Consider the following 23219-nt stretch of genomic DNA (forward strand, 5'->3'; position numbering starts at 1 on the left):
CTGCATCGGGCTCCGTGCTCCGCGGGAAGCCTGCTTCTCCCTCTCCCACTCCCCTGCTTGTGTTCCCTCTCTCGCTGAATCTCTCTCTGTGAAATAAATAAATAAAATCTTTAAAAAAAAAAAAAAAGTGATAGCCGCCTCCTAGTATTTGAATGCTCTTGACAGCTGATCCAGGTCTAGTGGTAGAGGTGTTAAGAAGCAGTTTTTGGTGCTATCTTCAAACAGAAGTTGTAGGGCTATCGGTGAAGGAAAGAGAAGGCTCTTTGTACTGGGAGGGAAGTTAAGACCTGGTAAGCCCAATCCCAGAAGCCCTTTCCAGGTCTAAGGCATCTCTAATTCTAAATGACTGACTGTCTCCAGTATAAGGAAAAAAGAGAGCTGCTTCCTCAATTGCTATAGGTAACTTTTAACAGACGGTACATATTCGACGTGCCCAGCTCTGTACTAAGCACTTTCCACAGGGGGAAAGAGAGCAGGACAGGGCTTATAGGAATTCACCTTTTGAGAAATGATATGATACCATTATTACACAGACCAAGTGTTTCCCAAATGCTTCTATTATCCATAGAGAAGGGGTTGGGGGAGAGAGAACACAGTGCTTATGTCAGGAGGGGTCAAGAAAAAAATGGAAATAAATTCTTCATACTCTAGGCAGAGCAACTAATAAAATGTCTGAACTATAAACAGAAGTCTAATACTTATGACCAAATTATTCTCGATACTTTAGGAAACAAGCCTCAGTAAGCCTTCAGATCAAAGGGAACCATTTAAAATGAATTGTAAAGAGATGCCTTTAAGAAATGTATCTAAGGGGAGGGGTAGGGAATGGGCGAAATGCATGAAGGGGAGAAGGAGACACAGGCTTCTAGTTATGGAATCAATAAGTCACAGGAATAAGAGGCACAGCATAAGGAATACAGTTAACGATACTATAATAGCTCTGTATGGGACACATGGGAGCTGCATTTGTGGTGAGCAGAGTCCAATGTGTAAGCTTGCTAAATCACTAAGCTGTATACCTGAATCTAATGTAACATTGTGTGTCAACTATACTCAACAACAACAACAAAAAGAATGCGGGGGGCCTGGCTGGCTCAGTCAGTAAAGCATGTGACTTGGGGTTGAGTTTGAGACCCACATTGGGTATAGAGATTACTTAAAAATAAAATCTTTAAAAAAAAAGGATGTATCTGATTTGATAAAAAGAATACTGCTTCTTTGACCTTACCAATAAAAGTTAGTAATGTTTCTAATATAAATTCACCATGCCCTACAGACTTAGACTGATATATTCCTACTAGAATTTACAAATGTGTTTGAAACAAATACTTCTGCTGAAAAAAGGCATAGATCTCCTCACTTTCTTCCCCACACCAAAATTGGACACAAAATTTATTTTTATGGGGAGACACGTGAAGAGAGTTCCTCTGCTTTTGTGCCCAGTGGTTCTCTTTGGAACACTGGGGTACTGTAGTTATAAAAACACAGAATTTTCCAGCTGACAGAAATACTTGGGAGAGCAAGTCAACACCTTCATTAAACTTCAGAGATAGAAAACCTTACACTGCCAAGCAACTACAAGGTGCCACAAGGGACTGGTAAAGAACCAAGGAGCCCATACACTCAAGATCTCCTGGGAGTCCTGACCCCAGCTCAGTCCCGGGTTCCTTCCACTCAACCAAATGCCAAGAAAAAAACTGAGTTTTTTCAGTCCTATGTATTAAGATTTACCAGAAAAGGTGTTAGAAAGCACCACGATTTTCACTGGCTTTGATTGTTTGCCATACTACCCATATTGATTGAAAAGTACTTACTTCCAATGCATAATACACTGGTTTGTCTCTGCCAAGCTTGTAAGCCACTGTGGTCAGAAGGCCATGCTCAGAAAATACACACTGTAGGAAAGACAAAAATATTTCAGTAGCCAGGAAAATGAAAAGATAGCGGAAGAATATTTTTTAAAGCTAAGATGACCTAGGTACAAAAATAATTCAATAAATATGTAACAATTAAAAAATAAATCTTAAGTCAAAATTACCAGTATTAAGGACAATACATTTAAACAGTACAAAATGTTTATCCCTTGTTCCAAATTAGATTTGCATTAAGAATCTGACATGGTCCTAGCATAGATATCCCACCAGCAATCAAAATCACACATGAAAAAATTCAAAGAACCTAAAATAGTTCTTACTAGAGCCACTTAAATTTAGTGATCTTCATCATTTTTGGTGAGCTCTAAATTAAACCCTAATAAAGATTAAATAAAATCTATAGAATCATAAGTAACTTATAGCAAATTATGCTCAAGCATTATTTATATGAAGTTAAAGACGACTTTCAATCTTTTAATTAGGAAAAACCAACCTTGCGGCCTGTATTACATAGTAAGAAACAGCCTGTTCCATACCTATAGTTGGGGGAAGAATGAACAGTGTGACAATTTTATTAAAAATAAATCACAAAACATCAATAATACAGGTCATTTAAACTGACATACAATAAGTCATTATCTTAAAGTTTTAGAAAAGTTCCAAAAGTTAACAAGCATCACACACTCCTTTTGGAATAACGTTTTAAAGACTAAGTCTAGAAGAAAACGTACTTAGTGCAATCCTAAAGGAAAAATGTAAGCATGGTATTTAGTGCCTAGTCGCAGCCCAGGACTGTGTTTATAAAGTACCACCAAATGACAACAAATTCTACGTCCAGTCACATTGCTACTAACCCACGTGGAATGAAGCACTTCACTGATGGGGCAGGCTGCTTAGCTCTATCATTAGTCCAATCATGAACTGAGAAACACTGCTATCTTCTGGCATGGAGGGGAGGCTCAGTCCAGAATGCGGGAAACTGGAGATGGACCTCGGCGAGGGGAAAGCTACTGAAGGCCTCGCTTTCCTGTTCTCTCTGCAGGCTAGGCTATTCTACCAGGTGGGAGAGTCAGAGCGAGAATGGAACATGGCCTCCACGGAAGACCTGGATTTATTTTACGGCAGCCTTAAAAGTATAAGCTTTGGACTTTGCAACAAGTCTGGACATGAGTGAGGAGTTTTGACGTGTGCCAGGCAGAGAAGTAATCCAAAGTGATACCAGTAAGGGTCACAGGGAAACAGTTTTCCACTGTGAGCTGTGACTGTCCCCCTTGGCTCTCTACAAACCGTTCTGCCCAAGCTTGGGATTCCCTCCCCACGGGCCTTGCTGCTGTGCTCTTTGATATTCTGGCAGGTGGGATGACAGGGAGCACTCAGTTCAGGGGCAGGCAGAAGGATCCCAGCAGAAGCCACTACCAGTAAGCACGAAGGCAGCAGGCCCCATCATGTGGGTGTGAAGCAAATAGAAACCGAGGGCAATTTTTTCTTCTAGCAAACATTTTTCCAGGCACCACTGTTGTGAATAAGAATTAACCCAAGACATCCTATCTCTCTTCACTCAAATATATATTCTCTGCCTGTAGACAAACAGCCAACACATTCAGGGAGCACGTGATTAACGAATATCTACGTTTTTAAAGATAACAGTCAACTAACACTAGGTACAGGTAATAATACATTTATGAATGAAAACACATAAATCACTATACCCTTTTACTTTCACAATGCTGAAAAAGCTATATATTTTATGTTAATCTCCTTTAATAAATATTCTTAAAAATGGATTACCTGTTTCATGCTTTAAAAAGTTAATTATTACCCGTTTCACCGCTTTTTAAAGGAGAAATCTGTACCAATTTAGCCCCCATATAAACACCCTGCATACCGAAGAGTAGTGTACGAATCTTAAAGTAGCAAACTGACACAGAGGCTCAAGGCATTTAATAAAAGTGAATTCTTAAGTGAGTATACTTCACAAGTAATTAATGAGCATTATCAATGTATGAAGTGACTCTTGCTACCTACAGGCCACAACTTTCAAAGCAGTATACAGGCAGTTATTTTCCTCTGAAATTTTATTATTTTTTCTTCCCATACATCAAACATATATGGGGCTTTCAGCGTTTATATGGTTGACCTATCCTTTCTCAAGACTGCACTGTGTTTGAACATCGCAGAAGGTTGCCTGACTTTTCTAACCTCGGTGAAGGTGAAGGCTGCCCACTATCCCACATGGAGGAGTGTGAGTGGCCCCGGCCGAAGCCGTGAAGGTCAAGGCCTCCTTTAGAATACCTCATGCCTCTGGGGAGAGAGGGCATCTATCTTAGGTTCTTGTCCTTAAAAGCAAAATTAAATGCTCAAATAATCCATGTTCATTCAAGAAAAATCAGAAAATATAGAAAAGCTGAAAGAAAAATGAGAATCACCCATAATCTGTTCCTCGGCACCAAAACAGAGCCGGGCTTTCCGCTGAATTCTGAGCTGGCCCTCATGTGCTCCCTGCTGAGCTTTGAAGAGACTGACCAATTCTCAGTCCCACCCTCTCCAACCTCTTAGGACTTCATCCAGCCCATCACTTCTCTCTCATTCATTGTACAACTCCCATCTGGTCTCTGCTCGGACTCCAAAGAAACATTCTCTGCTCTTGTTGTAACTTAAAAGCACAAACAAAATCCCCCCACACTTGGCATGATCCTGTCAACTTAACAAACTGCCTACTTGGCTCACCATTTCTGGATGGCCATTTTTGGAAAGTACATTCTGTCTCACTGTCTCTGTTTTCTATCTGCTCACATCTCTTTTGGTCATTTGCAACCCGGCTTTCATCTTGAGCATTCTCCTAAAGCTTCATTCTGAGAAGTTACCACTGAAGGCCTACTTTCTGTGTACAATGGTCTCTTCTCATTCTCAGCCTCCATAACCTTTTTGTAGCAGTTTGCACCTCTGACCAAGCCCCCCTCTCTTAAGTGTCTCTACCCCGGATTTCCACATGAATGAATAATTGCAGTCCATTTTTATGAATTTCCCATCCCTGTGTCTCTTACTTCTCCTAACTTTTTCTTGGTAATTGTGTCTATTCCTATTGCTTCAAAAATCACCTCTAAATAAGGAAATGCAAAATCTCTACTTTCATACTGAACTCATTCCATATTTCAAATGTGTGCAATACACAGCTTATCAGAACCACAAACATGTCCCAAACAGAAAGTATACTATTCAGACCTGTTCCTGATAGTGGGCTAAGCCTACACACTGGGCTGAGGTGACTAGACTCCATACCTACTTTCTGTCTCTTGTCCCTCCACAGTGCCATGAATACCCCCCTACAGCCTCCCTCTCTGTTCCCATCCTTTTTAGTCCTTGTCCTTGTGACCAGGATGCCTGCATGGCGTTTTTGCCTCTAGTCTCTCCTCACTCTGGCCAAGGACTTCGGTATTATTAATGAACAGTTCTAGTCACTCTGAACACCAGCTCATAAACCCGCAGAAGTGTCCCACTGCCGAATCAAGAAAAAAACTCGCTCAGTCTGAAATTTAGGGCTTCACGATATGATCCTAGCCTTACTTCCTACTACTGCCCTACCTGAATGTTCTCTACATTCTCTAAACAAAGTCTTCATTTCGCTCTTTGCGAGTTTTTCAGTGTTCCGTGCACTCACCAATATAGCTCCTTCTTCAAAACACCTCGTTATTAACATAATCTTTTGCGATTTTTCTCCCCATCCTTTGAAACCCAAGAGCAGTATTTCAAAGTTTCTTTTTTTTTTTTTTAAAGATTTTATTTATTTTTTAGAGAGCGAGCGAGAGAGAAACAGCATGAGAGGGGAGAGGGTCAGAGGGAGAAGCAGGCTCCCCGCTGAGTGGGGAGCCCGATGCGGGACTCGATCCCAGGACCCTGGGATCATGACCTGAGCCGAAGGCAGACGCCCAACCATCTTAGCCACCCAGGCGCCCCAGTATTTCAAAGTTTCTTATGGCACATAAGTTCTGACTTCTCAGATGATTAAGTGTGTATTTGTCTTCTCTCCCCTCAGGAAGAGAAATACAAGCCCAAAGAACTTATGATTTTCTATTTCCCTCCTCCAACCTGCAGCGGCTTGGCTTAAATTCACCATTCCAGGACTTGGCTGATAATGCTTAAGCGGGAAGGGAGTCGAAAGAGAAGGAAAAGCCGACAATTTTATTGGAAATGTCCCATGTGCTCTACACTGTGTTAGGTACTTGACAAATAGAGAGAGAGAGAGAGCCTCTGATTTACTAGCACTACCATGCCTGGCAGAGGAGGAAAGGTGGAGGGGAAATAGCCTAGTTTTCCATTATTTCTCTTGACTCCTGGTGCAGCTGTCTGGAAGCCAGAATTCAAAGAGTCTGTTTCCAGATCCATGCTCACTCAAGCTCGCTTGGTCATAACCTCAGGATACCATGACCTCCAAAGATTACGTATCTCCCCTGCTCTCACACAGATGATGTCACACTCTTGCATGAGGACCGTGGACCATGCTGGGCCACAAGAACATGTCATTAAAAATGGGAGACATTCTATTATCCACAAAAGAAGAATTTAATCACTGAGGTTAACACTGATGAGAGAATTAGGAAATCCTCTAGAAAAGAATAAATGTAGATAGTCTCCCACTTGGTGGATGGGACTCCTTCCTACACAGGGTATAGTAACGCAGAGAGGTTCAGAGCCCCAGCTAAGTGGAATCAGATGCATCTGGGGGCAAAGACTGCTCCTTTCACTTAACTAGCTTCACCACTCTGACATCTGTTTTCTTATCTGAAAATGCAAGAAATCTCATCACTCTTAGATATGGGGCTTGTTACAGATGCCCCAGGTCTGAGTAGTAAGGAGACAAGATTAGGAAACAAATGCACCAAACCTCTACTTCCATCATTCCTTCTACTTCTTGTCCAAGGAGAAATGCCAGATAATGAGGAGAAAGCACAATGCCAGGAAAACAGCACTGGAAATCCCACAAAAATATAACTTTATAGTTACAGTGAGAAAATCTAGGGCAGGAACAGTATGTTGAGAAATATAGCTCATTTTTAAAAATTTTTAATTAAAAAATATTTTTTAAAGATTTTATTTATTTATTTGAGAGAGACAGTGAGCGAAAGAGAGCACGAGCTGGGTGGGGGGGGCAGTGGGGTTTGAGGGCCAGAGGCAGAGGGAGACACAGACCACCCCCCACGCTGAGCAGGGAGTCGATGTGGGGCTCGATCCCAGGACTCTGGGATCATGACTTGAGCTGAAGGCAGATGCTTAACCGACTGCGCCACCCAGGCACCCCCAAACATTTTTTAAAGTATTCTCTACACCCAACCTGGGGCTCGAACTCATGACCCTGAGATCATGAGTCGCATGCTCTATGGACTGAGCCAGCCAGGTGCCCCTGAAACATAATTTAAATCATGGCTCTTCCTCCCATCTGCTCTGCCCTCCTCCACTCCCCACACCCCCCCAACCAAAACCATTAACACTTCAAACCAAAATTTAGTTTCTGGATGGAAAAGGTATTGAATTTTATAAATTAAGGTCTTTACAAGCCTTAGCATTGTGTTTACATTTATTTGAAGGAGAGAAAGAAAACTAAATGGCAAAAAACTTATTGGAACTCTTAAGCTATTGATTTTCAGCCTGGATGAACTTCAACAGATTTTCCTCATTCAAAGCACCAAAGGGAGAAACAAATAAAACACCATTGGTTTTTGGGTCTGTTTCTTAAACTCACGTATTTTTGGCTTGTCCATCCTGGAAGCACATTTGTCCCACCAATGCAGCAGACTGGTCCCCCAAACACTGAAAGCACAAGTGACAATAAAGAACACTAAGACAATGTTATTAATTTCCCTTTTAGAACAGCCATAGGATTTATTTTTCCTTTCTTTCATTTATCAAGGAATGAACTATCTTGATTTTTGCATTGCTTCCATTTGGCCACTTCCCCATTTCTTAATATCCCCTACAAGATAGTAGGTATGGGAAGGAAGAGTTAGAATTTGGTCAAAAGGTTCTCAATGGCCCACACTGTGTCACCTAAGAACAAGAATCAGCCAATTTTGCTGCTTTTACCTTTCTTCCATAGTTTTGGAAGGGGCAGGCTGATTAAGATAGAGGAAGAAACCCCTCACATGGAACCGGGTAGTTCTGGGGAGGTAGCAAGGAGATGAAACTTACCCCAGATATTGGCACACCTTCCAAGGCCCCAGCTTTCTAATAAAATTTTAAAAAAGGATTATGAGTAATCACCAACTATTGTTTCTACTAACACAACTGCAACAGGAATGAACACGAATAGCAACATGCCAGAGCATGTGGGCAGACAAGACAAAGCAAGTGTTTCAACTACATATGTGATTCAGAGACAGATACTAGACATATTTCTAGAATGACAAGAAGACACATGGTATTGGAGAATGGACATCAAACACTGGACTGGGAATCGGGAGACAAGGGGTCTACTCTTGGTTAGTTCGTGTTAAGCCACTGAGCAGGCTGCTGAAACTTCTCTATGCCTCAATTTCCTGATGTATAAAACGGAGTCCAGGTAACATGAATGCCTAGGTCTGATAGCTCTTTGTTATCGTTGCCATTAATAAGGAAAACTAACACATCCTTTAAAACAAACATATGAATAGCTATCAAACCAGCATGGAACAGCCTCATTTTGGAAGGCGGTATTTTACCATCTACCCTTCCTTACCCAAACTGCTTTTAAGAGAAGTAAGAAACCCAAGAGCGTTTGGGTACTGGGTATTACTTGTTCATAGCTGACATCATTCTTCAAGTTTAGATAAGCAAGAGTTAATTTAGGTCACGAATATGGCTAGCATTCTAGGGAGAAAAACGAGATTTAAGTGGCTGTGTATTTTACCAAACTTCATTAAAAAAATACTCTAATACAGAGCAATTTCTACTGGTATTAAGGAATTAGGGGGAAGGAACGTGATCCGTGAAGTAGTGTGATGTGCTAGGAACAGGGCCAAACAAAAGCTTTCCACTGAGTGCCCCCTTGGTCTCCCATTTGTGATCCTCTAGGAGCTTCAGGTTCCCTATCTAGAAGAGTAAGGGAAAGAATAGAAGCTGCCTCACATGGCTACGATGATAAGGAAGTAATAGCATATATGTGGAAACCCTGTACAAAACAGAAAACATCTTCTAGATGGTGGATATTATTTTATTTCTTTCATGCTTTCTGCTTAATTCAATTCTGCTTAATTCTGCCTTTTTTATTTATTGGATATACTCTTAGGAAACCTGAACCTGGATAATAAGTGAAGGGTACACTTCATAAGGAACTGAAAGTGAATCCGTAGGTAACCGAGAAGCTATCTTCATATACTTAAGTATGAGAAGAAGCCTTTGCTGACACTATTGAAGGTATTATCAAACTACCAGCAGGATCTACTAATGTGCATTCAGGCACATAAAGCGCTCCTTTTCCTTCACAGGGAGGGGTCTCTGGAGGATTCCTGGCAATGTCCTCTGGTGAAGCATGCAGAAAAAGTGACAGTGCATTTCCAACTAACTAGTCTGAAAGGTTGGTCAAGTATCATTTAAGGTAGGTGTTTAGGACATTTAAAAACTACGCCTAATTTCCCTGTTACGCCAAAGCCCAAAGCACATCACAACTGTACTTTGTCATGGGGAACATCAGAATTTCTCATTCCAGAAAACTAGCTTAGTCTTTTATTTTGAAATACCATTTTCAGTCTTATGGGAAACTTAAAAACAAACAGACATGACTGAGTTTAAAGAAAACCTAGAGCTTGTCTAGAGCTTATAGCAATTTGGAGGGTCATGGAGATTCTAGACAAATCTGCTTAGTAAATGGACTTCTGCTTGTCTAAAACTAAATGGAAATGCACTGTATCTTTTCCAAATGAATGGGTAGCATAATTGGTGGGCAACCTACTCACCAGACTATGAGAGATTTTCTATAGTCAGCAAGGGGGAAAAAGGAGGACAGAAGCATAATATTTTAAACGCAAGAAAAAAACTAGGCCAGTAAATGCTTTTTCAACCATTCTCTAAAACTGTTTCTCAAGGATAAGTTTTTTTCTCTGACCCAAGGCAGTCTGTAGACAGCTATGAAGTCATCCAAGCACTTTCATTGTAGATGAGCCGTGCTTCCCTTAAAAATTTCCATGATGCTTTAGAAGGCTTTATTATAAATGAAATATTTAAGGACTCTGCTCAAGCTTTATCCAGAGCACTTAGTATTCAACTCTGTTATTACTAACTCTGTAAGTAGTTTCTAATATTTGTCATGAAATGTCTAAACAATATATATTTTTTTTTTGCAATTGACCTTAGATGTATTTTTAAATTTTATCATAAATTCTAGATTTTTGTGCTCAAATACCAGTTCAAATCCTCCTGGAGGTTTTCATCCCTGATGCGTAGTCAGAGATACTCAGTGATGCTAATCACACTTTTTGCTGAAAGTACTTTTTCTCTCCGTTTCAGTGAAAGCAACAGTAAAATGTCCATTATGGAAACCAGTTTAATTAGCAATCACAAATCAGAAACAGACTCTTTGTTTTCAGTTTCTTTGCTAAAGTTTTGCTCAGGCTGACAAAGAATCTAATATAAAAACGTGGTTTAGCCATTAAAAGAGATTCAACAGGAAAAAGAACACTAACATGTGAAGAGTCCTTCCTATAAATTATAAGCACATACCACAACTACTAAAGTTATTTCAATTAAAAGAATAAACAGGCTCAAACATTCCCATGCCACCTTCTGTAGTTAGATTATTGCATAAATACCTTAAAAGTAGAATACTCAAAGAACAGCCAATGAAAGTTTATAAAATATAAAACCAACTGGTAAGAAGGATTCTAAAATTTAAGTTATAAAACTATTTAAACAGCACTAATTTCTTATTTTATATACTACCAATACTTACAGAAAAGTCAATTCTCAAACTAGAAAATGTAACACAACTGACTTTTGAATTCTGAATAGTAAAGCTTTTTTTTAAAATGAATTTTTTTTTTTTTACCATTAGGCCATAGATCTCAGAAGAACTCCGGACATTTGGAAGAATTTTCATCGGAATTTCAAAAAATCTGAAAAACAGTAAGACAATATTGGGTATATAACACTATTTTAAATAAATATCTAGAAACATTTATATGTATTTAAAGACAAAATTGTAAATAGCAATTAAAAAATGGACGTATTTGAGTGCAGAGTTAAATAAGCCAGCAGAACATAGTTGTGTGTTTGGGTATTTATCATTCTAACTTTATACAAGCCGATAAAAAATAAGAAGCACACAGAAAACAAAGTACTTTTCTAAAGAGACCTAATCTTCCTAATCAAGACAATTAATTTGGCCTGTTTGCTACATATCCAACAATAGTCTCTTCTTTGAATACACAGTATAGACTTGTATACTATAGTTGAAATATCAACAATTAAAGTTTGGTGCTCCACCAACATCTGAAAATAGTAAGATTTAGGTGATGAATAGCTAACGTATTGGGAAGTGCTTTTTAGGGCAAAACACAACTCACTCGCAGAGCTCTTTATCCCATTCCAGAGAATGAATGTTGAAAAGCATTGTCCTACTTGCATTTGTTACATCTGTACAGTGGACACCTCCATTGGCCCCTCCTGTCAAACTCTAGACGGAATAAAAGGACGTTAGATTTGTACTAATTTGCTATTTATTTATTTTTATTTTTAAAAAAGATTTAATTTAGTTGAGAGAGAAAGAGAAGGAGAAAGAGTATGTGAGTAGGGGGAGGGGCAGGAGGAAAGGGAGAGAATCCTCAAGCAGACTCCCTGCTGAGCGCAAAGCCCAATGCAGGCTCCATCTCAGGACCCTGGGATCATGAGGTGAGCCAAAATCAAAAGTCAGATGCTCAACCGAGGCACCCCCTAATTTGCAATTTAATTTACATGTTGTCAAGGGCCATCATCAGTAGCAGAGTACATAAAGCAGGAGAATGGAATGTGTCAATCACTTAATTTTCTAGTTTTCAGCAGTGTCTAATAGAAATACAATGCTAGCTACATGCATAATTTTAAATTTTCTAATAGCTACATTTGAAAAGTATAAAGCAGGTAAAGAGTAAAACTCTTGAAATTAATTTTAGTAAATTTTGGTAAAGAGTAAAACTCTTTACTCTTGAAATTAATTTTAATAACACTATATATTTTATTTAGCCCAATATATCCAAAATATCCTTTTACTTATTTATTAAAGATTTATTTTTAAAACACTTTTCAAGTAATCTTTACACCCAACATGGGATTTGAACTTACAACCCCGAGATCAATAGTCATATGCTCCACTGGCTGAGCCAACCAGGCACCCCCAAAATATCTTTTAATATAAAAAATTACTACTGAGACATCTTACCTATGTATTTATTTATTTAATTTGTAAGTAATCTCTACACCCAACGTGGGCTTGAACTCACAACCCTCAGATCAAGAGTCACATATTCTACTGACTGAGCCAGCCAGGCACCCCAACATTTTACCTACTTAAGTACAGTATATATTCTACACTTACAGCATATCTTGATTCACACTAGCCATATTCGAAGTGCTCAGCCACACGTGCTTAAGTGGCTACCATATTAGACAGAATTCTAGTAAACTGGTCGTTAACCAAACAAACAAAAATCAGTTTTGTTTTCATCCGTTATCTTTGGAAAAGGCAGTCTTAATTACATTTGGCAAAGTGAAATATATCAACATGTCTGCCTCTTCAGGATCTTACAGAACTCTGTGCTGCTGTTTCTCTGTGATTTAGTTTTTTGGAGTAACAATTCTCATTGGCTTGTGCCTACCCAAGCACTATCCTGAAAGCAGAGTTTTAAATTCTCCCGTGTTAATACCCTCGGGCACTGCTGCTTTCTTTTGTGTGGGAGTGATAAGAGGTAAGAAAGGAACAACAGTGGAGGAAAGGCATCTCAGCATCCGGGGAGTAGGTCCGCCACCCCGCAGCTAACTGAGCTCCCTCCTGCAGCTCACAGGTGCCACACCCTGTCAGAACTACTGTCAGAACGATTTCAACTCTGACAGGTATGAAAACTGCGGGCCAAGAGAGCACCAAGCACAGCGTGCCCTGGCCAAGCACAGGGAGGGGTGAAGAAAGTACTGCTTCCTGGTACTGGTTCTGGAAGATCTGCTCTGTGGATCTGGCAAGTGAGAATGGGACAACATTCCTCTGAAGCTCTCTTGAATGTTGAAAAAGATAATCACATACTTACTGAAGTAATTACAAATGAAATTGTATGTGTGGGGATTTGCTTTACAATTATCTGTGGGGAGAAAGGGCATGTGAGTTTAGCTGAAACAAGATTAGCCACAGTTGATTGCTGTAGCTGGCATGTTGTTGCCGAGGTTCATTACACTAGGCCCTCTCCTTCTGGGTATATTTGAAAATGCCCATAAGAAAAATAACAGAGAACAAAAAAGAGAAAGGGGGAGAGAGAACATGTACTTTTAAGATAACTCTGGGAAATGTCAAAAATGTTAGTTTCTACTCATCTGTGTTCAGCTTAGGCAAAGAGATTATCCATCGAAATTCCACTATGATTTTTTCATATTATGGCTTAATAAGAGACAGCTGTGTCATGCTGAAAGCGCATGCTAAAAGTCACACAGGTGTTCTATTAGGTTAAATAGTTACTTCTTTTAAGAAATGACCACTGGAAAAGAGCATGTGATAAGCAAGAGAAAAAGACTACCTAAATTACTAATTACTAATTAAATTACCTAAATTACTTATTCGAAAGATAATAAATATGAGATGTGGTTTTGGTAATCACCCTCCATTTTTATTGAAATAAAGCAAGAAAAATAAGGAGGAAGTAGGCAAAAATGCCTCTTAAATGGGAGGCTGAAATGTTCTGCTGTCTCGAGTGAGTTTTCTTAATAATTTTGCCAACTAACAAGTTTCAACTCGGGGTGCCTGGATGGCTCAGCTGGTTGAGTGACAAACTCTTTGATTTTGGCTCAGGTCATGATCCCAGGGTTATGAGATCGAACCCACATCAGCTCTGTGCTGGGCATGGAGCCTGCTTAAGATTCTCTCTCTCCCTCACCCTCCAACCCTCTCCCAGCTCACACATGCACACACACGCGCTCTCTTGCTCTCTCAAATAAATAAATAAAACCTTTAAAAAAAAGTTGGAACTCTTGGTAGAAAATAGAGAACAGGCAAGCCAGTCTAAAAAAATTCTGAAAAACTTTCTCCGTTCATACATTATATTTAAACGTACCCAAATAAGCCATGAATCAATGGTCCCAAAAAGAGCTCTATCTTCTTCAACAGCCCTCTGAACTTTCCTCACATTGTCAAGGAGCCAACGAAGTTTCACGGCACTGAAGTAAGTGCTAAGTGGAAGGCCTGTCTTGGACTAAACACAGTTATGAAATTCAGCCAGCAAATTAAGTTACCAACTAGTCTAAAAAATAAAACACCAAACTGAGAAACTCAATAAATCACAAAATATTCAATGGCCCTAAAGTCAACCCCATGGTATTATGGATAAAAATAATTTTCCTATCTCATGGCACAGGAAGGCATGTTCATGAACAAAGATCAGCGTGATATGTTTGCAGTTCAAAGAGCATCCACGTTGCAAGGTAAAGAGAAAATTAAATGACACAACATCCTGTAATCTGGATGGTGAACACGCAGACGTTAGCTTTTGTGATGAGTATTACGTGCAGAACCTAGTCTGAAACTCTGCCTTTTCATTTTATATTTCATGAAAGTGATATTTTAAACTATTAAAAATCAGAGAGTATATCAAACTATAACCAGAAAATTTTAGGTTTTAAAACATGTAAGACTTAATAACAATATACTTATATGTGTAAAAAATATACTATAAATATGTACATACACACATACATATTCAAATAACATAAGTGGAGAATAAAGTAGAGCTCAAGGACATGCCAGAAGGAAGCAACACTGAGTTGCTCCATATTAAGAAAGTAGTTGCCTAAGAACTCAGTGAGTACATTAAACAAAGGGAGGGTGTACTGAATAAAGGATAAACGCTAAATATAAAACACATATGGGCTTATCAATCTTCCTTGAGAATAGATCAGATCCAACTCCTATTTTTGTTAGTATATTAAATACCAAATATATTTATAAGGGCTGATGAAAGTGGTTAAGATGATACATACATCAAAATAATGCAACTATCTTTCCCCTCCCCTAATCCTTAGTTTCCTGATTTACCACCTACCTACAGAAAGTGATACCTTTTTCCTTCTTATCTGCTATGGATATGTTTGGTAAAAAAATTCAAAGCAAACCATTTAATACTTTACTGCACCCTGTAAGTTATGACTAACCCATGGTTTTCTAGCTTTCCTAGAATAAAAGTAAGATCAATACTCAAAAATAATGAGAGGAAATAATTTATGGGATTATTCCTCTTTGATTTGAAGGACCAAGGGTCATCCCATAAAGCCAGCAGTGAGGTAGTCGATAATATCTCATTTTAATGATTTAGGTAGCAAGTGTGAAAGTTGCCTAAAATGGCCCTGAAGAGAAAAACATGCATCACTTGAAGCAAAGTGCAGCTGGAGGTGGGGGTGAGGGTTGTGCATGGTGACAAAGAGGAACAGAATAGGAAATGGGTAAGGGTATATTTAGGACTAGCCGGAAGTTATTTGGGGGGTGAGGGTAGGGAATGGTTTGTTAAACTGCTACAGTTAATGGGATTTGAACCCTAGTTTCAGAACCAAGAACCACTGTTTTAAGAGTCCCACTGACAAATACAAAGGGGATATGCCAAAAAAACAGAACTTCCTTTGGATGCTAGGAGAAGTGGGCCTTGACCTTGATAAGAAAAATACCTTGCCTGTTTCAAAAATTCTCTGTCTCCCTTCATTTAACTCAAGAGAGCTCTACATATGGACTGAAATTTAGGCACTTTTTATCAGCCTCCTTCATATGAAGAAAGAGTTCAGTGAGGAGCTGGAGTGACTTTTAATTTCTCTCCCTAAATCCAGATGCCTAAAAACTCAAAAGCATCCAGAACTTTCTTTGACAGATAGGAGAAAACAAGAGGGACTATGGTTTAAGCCACTGGGACACTTTATAATCCCCTCCAGCCTATCAACCTCAGAATATGAATCCTCTAATCCACTACAGGGCAAGAATTTTGACAGAAAGGTAAATACTTGAGTTGTCCTCAGTTGTCTGCAGAGAAATAGTCTATCAAACATATCAAATAACTATTGTGCAATAGGATGGAAGGCCCGAATAGTCTTTCAGGTGAAATCTCTAAACCTTTTTTAAAAACAAGCATTCTTACAGTATACTTTTGAAGAGATCTCTTACCTTGACAAAGTTATTATTTCCTGGAATTCTTTTACTAAGATTCTCAACGGTAGACTGGGTTCTCAGATCAAGCCACACTATAGACCAAAATATAATAACATATATGAAAAACTTCATTTAAAAAAATCAGATCTTAATGAAATCACTGTCAAGTATAGGAGACTGATTAGTTTCCATAAGCAATTAAAATGCTAGAGCTTTCAAAAGATTGAAATTAGAAAATTAGAAATGAATGGGCATATTGTTAGAAAAAAGAATAAATTTATGAGGAAGAATTTAAAGCTTTTATGCAAAATTATAGACCAAGTTAGGAGAACAATACAAACCTGAGGGCACTTAATTTGTAACCTTTTTATAGAAAAAAAAAAACATGAAAAAATGTTTGGGATAAGAAGTTTCTCAGAATACATGAGTACAGAGAAAATCTACGTGCTCGGCAGGCCAGTTGCCAAGGGCAGAACACACCGCTCAGGATCACCGTACTGGGTATAAAGCAGGTACCTTACAAAACTTGGGAGCAATCTGTGACAAAGCAGAGAACCTGGTACTATTTATTGAAGGAAAAAGTAAGATTCAGTCTCCCATGTATGAAATGCTTATGTACATTAAACTCTTCCATTTCAAAAGCAGGCTAGAAGCCAGAATTGTTAAAAGAATTGTTTAAAGGTCACCATTCTTGCTCCCTGCTGGACTGTAAAAAATCTATTTTAAGAGATCAACATTATTTACACTAAGTAAGTTTTGTCCACTTTCTGATCCTCTAGTAGAAAATATTTCTGCTCTGCTTCAGGACAGAAGGCCTGAGAAAGAGAAGGTATCACATAGTACATAAAGCAACTGCGAAAGGTAACCAATAGGTCAGCTGAGTTTTATGTGTCAGCTTTAAGTTCTGTGCTTAACTTCTATCACTTTTAATCTGTTAGTGGTCACTTGGTATTTTTAGGCACTGACTGCGCTCAGAGGCCTCCTGAAAAGCTTCAGGCCCATCGTTTATTTAAAGGGCACCAGGGAAGATTAAACAGGCTTGTCCACTACACACGAGAATGCTGGCCACTTCATTGCAAAGTTTGGTTCACCCTTTAGACTATTCCTTTCTGTTCATTTAAAAACCAGTTCTTGGGGCGCCTGGGTGGCTCAGTCGTTAAGCATCTGCCTTCGGCTCAGGTCATGGTCCCAGGGTCTTGGGATCGAGCCCCGCGATCGAGCCCCGCATCGGGCTCCCTGCTCGGCGGGAAGCCTGCTTCTCCCTCTCCCGCTCTCCCTGCTTGTGTTCCCTCTCTCGTGCTGTCTATCTCTCTGTCAAAAAATAAATGAAATCTTTCAAAAAATAAAATAAAATAAAAACCAGTTCTTTTCGGTAGTGAATTTTAATCAGTTCTTTCTAATTACTTAAACTGTCATTTCTCCTGAGGGCTGCCTGAGCTTGATTTTGACAGTGGCTACTTCAGGACAATGGACTGGTTTCTGCAGGTGTGAAAAGCAGCAAGAAAAGGCTCATCACAACTGAGGGAAGAGGAGGCAGAGAGGAACACCAGGAGAATCCGTGGCCCATAGCACACATCTGCATTTGCTGCCCGCCACATATTCTTCTTGCTCCTGGGAACAGTATCTCAAATTCTCTTCAGGAAATCGTCCCTCCCTCATTCTCAGCCATGTGGCTTGCCGGAGATTCGACCCTACCCCCAGCTCCAGGATCACGTCCCCATCCCCATGACTGGTTCAGTAGACAGTGTGGTCTAATCAGCCCAACGGAGATTTGTGCTCAATCTGCCAGAGCCCCTCTCCTCAGCACCACTAGGCAGTGTGTGGCTGGGCCTGCTGCCCCCACGAAGAGAGAGAGCTGAACTGGCCACATCTGGAGCCATCCCAGAAGACTTGCGGGGAATCCAGGTCATATTGTCCAAGTCTAGAGTGAAACAGCATCTGAACTAAGCTATTGTTGCATTGCTGGTTCCATGAACAAAATAATTACTTTTTTAAAAAAACTTGCACTTTATTTAATTAGGGCTGAGTTTTCTATTTCTTGCACTGTGACTGATATAAGCCATTAGCAGCAGCAGCATGGAGTTGGCAAGAACTCCCCTGTCCAGGGCGCCAAGGCAGTCCACTTCTCACAGAGGAGCGTACTGCAAGACTGTGATCAAAGTAGACCTTCCTCATAGGCAATCCCAGCAGGTGTTAACAGCAGTAATTGGGAAAAGGAGAGGAATTCAAGAGAGAAGTTTTGAGTCGGTGACAGGTAGAATTAACAAACACGTCTCAATTCTCAGTGTTTCGAGCTACACTGGGCTGGGGGTTAAAAATCAATGGAGTGTGTTTTGACTACCTACTCTTAAAAAATGAAATAGGATGGATTAGAATGGAAAATAACAGAGTTCACTGAACTCAGTAAGGTAAGTACAGACTTGTGAAACTTTTTAGTTATGTGAGTTTGATGAATCATGATGGAAAATATATTTCTCATCAAGGGACATGAACAAAGGACCTGAAAGTCATTGTTCTGGGCTGTTTAATGACTCAAAGCCTCCTAGATCATGGCTTTTCTGTATTTTAATGTAAATAATCACTAGGGAGCTTAAAGATGGACCCCATTCCCTGAAATTCTAGAATACTAAGAAGGTCCAGGGAGGGAGCCCAGAAATACGCCTTTTAAATAGGTGCCTGCCTTTTAAGAAACACTGCTATACTCCACAGCAGTGGTCCTTATCCAGAAAGCACAACGAGAATCCCCTGGAAAAATCTGAAATCACACATTCCAAGCCCTACCTTGCAGGATTCTGGTTGCAGGTCTAGGCAAGGAAGGCCCGAGTCTTTCTACTTTTGCTATAAGCATCCCAAGTTATTCATATTCTAGAACTTGAGAAGCTCTTTTCTAGGGCATGATCTTTAGGATATACAATTTGTTCCAATCATTTCTTTAAAAACCAAATGACAGACAAACTGATGACCAGGTGGCTCCCCTGAGTCCCAGTGGCTCTGTGACTCGATTGCTCCTGGACAGTGACCACTTACATAACTGGGCACTTCACTCCTCACTTGAGAGCTTGCAAGTATCCACAGTGGAATCCACAGAATCAACCCCTCAGCAAAATGAGTCAAGACACCAGACGTGAAATTGGGATGACCAAAGTTCTAGATCTTCCAATTTTGCCACCAACAAGCTATGTGACTCAAGCAAGTCATTTCACCCCTCGTGGCTTAGATTTCCTGACTATAAAATAAGGCAGTTGGACTAGATGGTCTCTGTAGTCCCTCTCCTGCCATTGTTCCATGATCACAGAAGGCTGGCAGATTCACTTTGTTTTTACAGCCCAAGAGATTAAAGCAATTAGAATACATGGAATGGAATTAGTATAACTGCCAAAGAGAAAAATGTCAGTGGTTGATACACTACCAAACAATTCACAAATGCTCAAAATTAATTGAATTAAGAACAAAAACATTAGAAAACTCATTAAAGAAGCTAAGATGGCAGAATTAGATTTGCAGGAAAAGAGACCAAAAGCCAAAGAGAAGACCCCAAGCTGGAAGACGAGCCCCTTGCGGAGGTAATTTCCGAGAACAATCAAAAGAAGTGCCAGATCCACATCCAGCAGCGGTGGTCAATTTCCCCCATCGTGTCTGAGTCGGAAGGCCGGGAAGTGAGCAGGAGCCGGAGCACCAATACCTGAGGAAGTGCCAGCAGCTGGAACTGAAGAGCCAGAGGGAACAACGGCAACTGGATCTGAAGGGCCAGGAGAGACTGGAGAGACTGGAGCGGCTGGAGCATTAGGAGAAATAATGGCAATTCATGCTAGAGGTGGCCCGATTCAAGGTCTGTGTTCTCTTGTGGACCACTGGGAAAATGGGAGACCACTTGGGCAAGTTCCCCAGAACGAACATTTTCTATGCATGTGAGCACAGAAAGAGCAAAGGAAGAGACATGGAGTGGACAGGAAACGAAGACAGGGCAGTCTGAGGCTCTGGTTTGGTGGACTTCATCCATGTGGACAAAGGCCAGGGAAATACGTGCTTCTACTTCAGGATGACTCTTCCCTACCTTGCCACGTATCCGCGCCCTGCTTAGAGAAGTGGCTCAGCTGGTTACTGACTGCTCACCCAACCCGTGAATCGAAAAAGGCTGTGCGCTGTAGCGAGTGAGCCTTGCCTAGAGAGGGACGCGAAGGAGCGTGCCGCAGTCTCTGTTGCGGCAATTTACAGGAAGACGGGAAAAGGCTGCTCTGGGAAGGCATGGCCCCAAGAAAGCACTTTCCTGATAGGGTGGCAGGAGGTGAAGCCCACCACCACAGACAGGAGAAGCATGTCCTGCGGGAACAGGGGATTGCTAAGTTCCAGAGCCATTTGGAAAAAAAAAAAGAAGAAGAAGGAAAACAGATGCTCGGGAGTCCAGAACACTATACAGCCTGCTTTTATAAGGCATGTCCCTTATTTAGACCCAGTAAATCTGATTTAAATGGTTCAAACCATGAAGTAAGTAAGTTTAAAAAAACCCAGTTGGATGATGCAATAAACTTTCATTTGTATTAAATAAAGTCACATCCAATGTAGGTCCATTAGATTTGGTCTGGTCTAAAAAACAAAGTTTTAAGAGTGAAGAGAAATGCGGTTACCTCAATGCCCACAGACCAGGGCCAGTTTGGTGACGTAGTTACAGTCCAGAGGAGGAGATGATTTTGAGAATATTTAGAAATTTGTATCATTTTTGGTTAGTCAGAACAACAGAAGGGAAAAGTACATAAGGAAAAAATTTAAAAATAACTAGAAATAATCAGAATTATTTTCAATGGACTAGAAGCAAAGGCAAATAATACATCTCCTCTGGGAGGGCTGATTGTGAGCAGCTACAGGGCTGGCAGGGAGGTGAAAGCGAGGCCCCAGGTTCCGGAGCACACCCTAAGCAAGGACTGCTGACAGTTACACAAAGTGTTATCAGGTTGCTTCCTCCACAAGAGACAGAATAATAGTCAACCAGATTGCACTGCTATGTGTTATCACTTGCCAAAAGTTAAGCTATTAATTAAGCTGGGTAAGAGGTCACTTGCAAAGGAGAAGAGGCTATAATTGATGACTGTCCCTCACCTGATGACATTTTCAGAAATCACATGGGGCCAAAGGAAAAATGGAGAGTTAGGGAGGGGGGTGATTTAAAACATATATATGCCCCAATGTGGGGGCCGAAAACTATTTCAGCTCTTAGGTGTATAAATGCCAGAATGCCAATGATTCACATGAGTGTGTGTGACCCAGGTAAGCTCTGCATTTCTCCTAAGAACACTTGTCATGTATAAATCAATCATTCCATCTGGCATTCCTGGATTAAAAAAGACTATCAGCCCATTCAGAACACTGGCCATGGCTAACACTACTGAAGCCTTCTAATCTGCTAGGCACTCCAAGTATTCTACGTGTATTAACTCACTCATTTTTACCTCATGCCTAAGAGGTCCACACTTTTAATTTCTCCAATTTAACTGTTGAGGGAACAGGCACAGAATGGTAGTAAGTGGAAAAGCCATGATTTGAACCCAGAGTCTGAATCCAGCATGAAACCCCTACAACACAGGTAAGCCAGGATGAATTCAAAGTCTTAAACGGAATATAAAGAAATACTGAAGATCAGAAACCTCAAAGTTGAAATCAAAATCAGTTTCTTTTTAAATTGGCCAGAGTTGAAGAATTCATTAATTGCAAACTACACAGAATTTTTTTACCCCGGATTGAAGGAAATGTAAGACATTCAAAGAATCTTGTAATAAAGGACTTGAAATAAGGAGAAATTAAGTATATCTGGATCAAGCTGAATATTCTAGATCTTACAAAAGTAAAAAAAAAAAAAACAACCCTGCTCCCTTCCAAAGCAAAACAATAAAAACAAAACCACACTTTTGTTGTTTAAAGACAAGTGTGCTTCCAAGTTTTAGGTAGCTTGTCATTTATGGTTTTCCTTCGTGCTGATACTCTGAAATATAATCCAGTCCCAGAAAAGGTTAAAAAAATTGAGCTCAAGGTTCCTTCAGATCTTGATAAATTATTACACAGGCTTAGTCACTGGCTCAGGGTTTAACCAGTACATAAAAAGTAAAAAAGGCGAAGAGGATGATCAATGTTTACAACTTCAATACTCTGCGTAAACAATTATATGTCATAGGGAACTATATTTTTTTAAAGATTTTATTTATTCGGGGTGGGGGGAGAGAGAGAAGAGGAGCAGAGACAGAGAGGGACAAGCAGACTGTGCTGAGTACGATCCTGAGATCATGACCTGAGCCAAAATCAAGAGTTGGACGCTCAACCAAATGAGCCATCTAGGCACCCCTATTTTTATTTTTATTTTTTTAATATTTTATTTGAACTAATCTCTACACTCAAGTGGGGCTCGAACTTACAACCCCAAGATCAAGAGTCACCGACTGAGCCAGCGAGGAGCCCCACAGGAAACCTTAAATCCAACATCTTAGAAAAAAATGTTTGCCATACCATTTAAATAAAGAAAAATGGATCGAAGACAAATGATTTTTGTTGGTGGTTTTCTTACATATACTAGAGGTCTTAAATCAGTGACTCTTGCCTCCCTGGATATTAGTCTTTAATATGAATAATATTTTTATAGTAAAGCATGAATTGTGCTCTATAGAAAGCTATTGGAACAAGGGTCATATGGCACTAGGCTTGCCATGCACACCCATCAACTGTAACAGAGTGTGACAAAACCTGTCCAAGAAGGAGGGCAACAGTTGGGCCATTGTCGTTAGGCCAGAATGTTCTACTGGTGGTGTCACTGAAACGTGAACATGAAGATCTTAAACATCACGGAATCAAGCCTTTCCCTCCCACTTCAGTGCTTTGGCCTTGGTTGTGCCATTGTAGTTGTGCTCGGTTTCCTCTGTGGTGTATTTGTAAACCTCAACCTTTCTCTCACTCAATACTTAGGAGACCGCAAGGTGTGTAGACCTTAACTAATAATAAAAGTTGGTTTTAGAAGGAAAAGGCTTAGAAAAATGGCA

The 23219-nt window shown here is 40.1% G+C and overlaps 1 protein-coding gene across 4 annotated transcripts in view; it reads right to left on the reverse strand.

The window, feature by feature from the left end:
• Window positions 1–1657: 1657 nt before the first annotated feature.
• The window catches only part of GK (glycerol kinase), a 50339-nt gene continuing 28777 nt past the window's right edge, over window positions 1658–23219 (reverse strand). Inside the window, exons 5-14 of one of the 4 annotated variants that reach the window (XM_081809015.1) lie at window positions 19883–19975; window positions 16216–16292; window positions 14129–14266; window positions 11405–11514; window positions 10888–10954; window positions 9800–9817; window positions 8058–8093; window positions 7612–7679; window positions 2368–2410; window positions 1658–1895 (exon numbers count right to left, since the gene is read on the reverse strand). In XM_081809015.1, the coding sequence (XP_081665141.1) occupies window positions 1743–1895; window positions 2368–2410; window positions 7612–7679; window positions 8058–8093; window positions 9800–9817; window positions 10888–10954; window positions 11405–11514; window positions 14129–14266; window positions 16216–16292; window positions 19883–19975 (803 nt within the window). In that variant the 3' untranslated portion in view covers window positions 1658–1742. The remainder of the gene's footprint in view (window positions 1896–2367; window positions 2411–7611; window positions 7680–8057; window positions 8094–9799; window positions 9818–10887; window positions 10955–11404; window positions 11515–14128; window positions 14267–16215; window positions 16293–19882; window positions 19976–23219) is intronic. The other 3 variants (XM_081809016.1, XM_081809017.1, XM_081809018.1) reach the window with 3 other exon arrangements.

The sequence above is a fragment of the Leptonychotes weddellii genome, chromosome X (genome assembly GCF_054177405.1).
Source record: "Leptonychotes weddellii isolate Sample4059 chromosome X, ASM5417740v2, whole genome shotgun sequence".
Classification (NCBI taxonomy): Eukaryota; Metazoa; Chordata; class Mammalia; order Carnivora; family Phocidae; genus Leptonychotes; species Leptonychotes weddellii.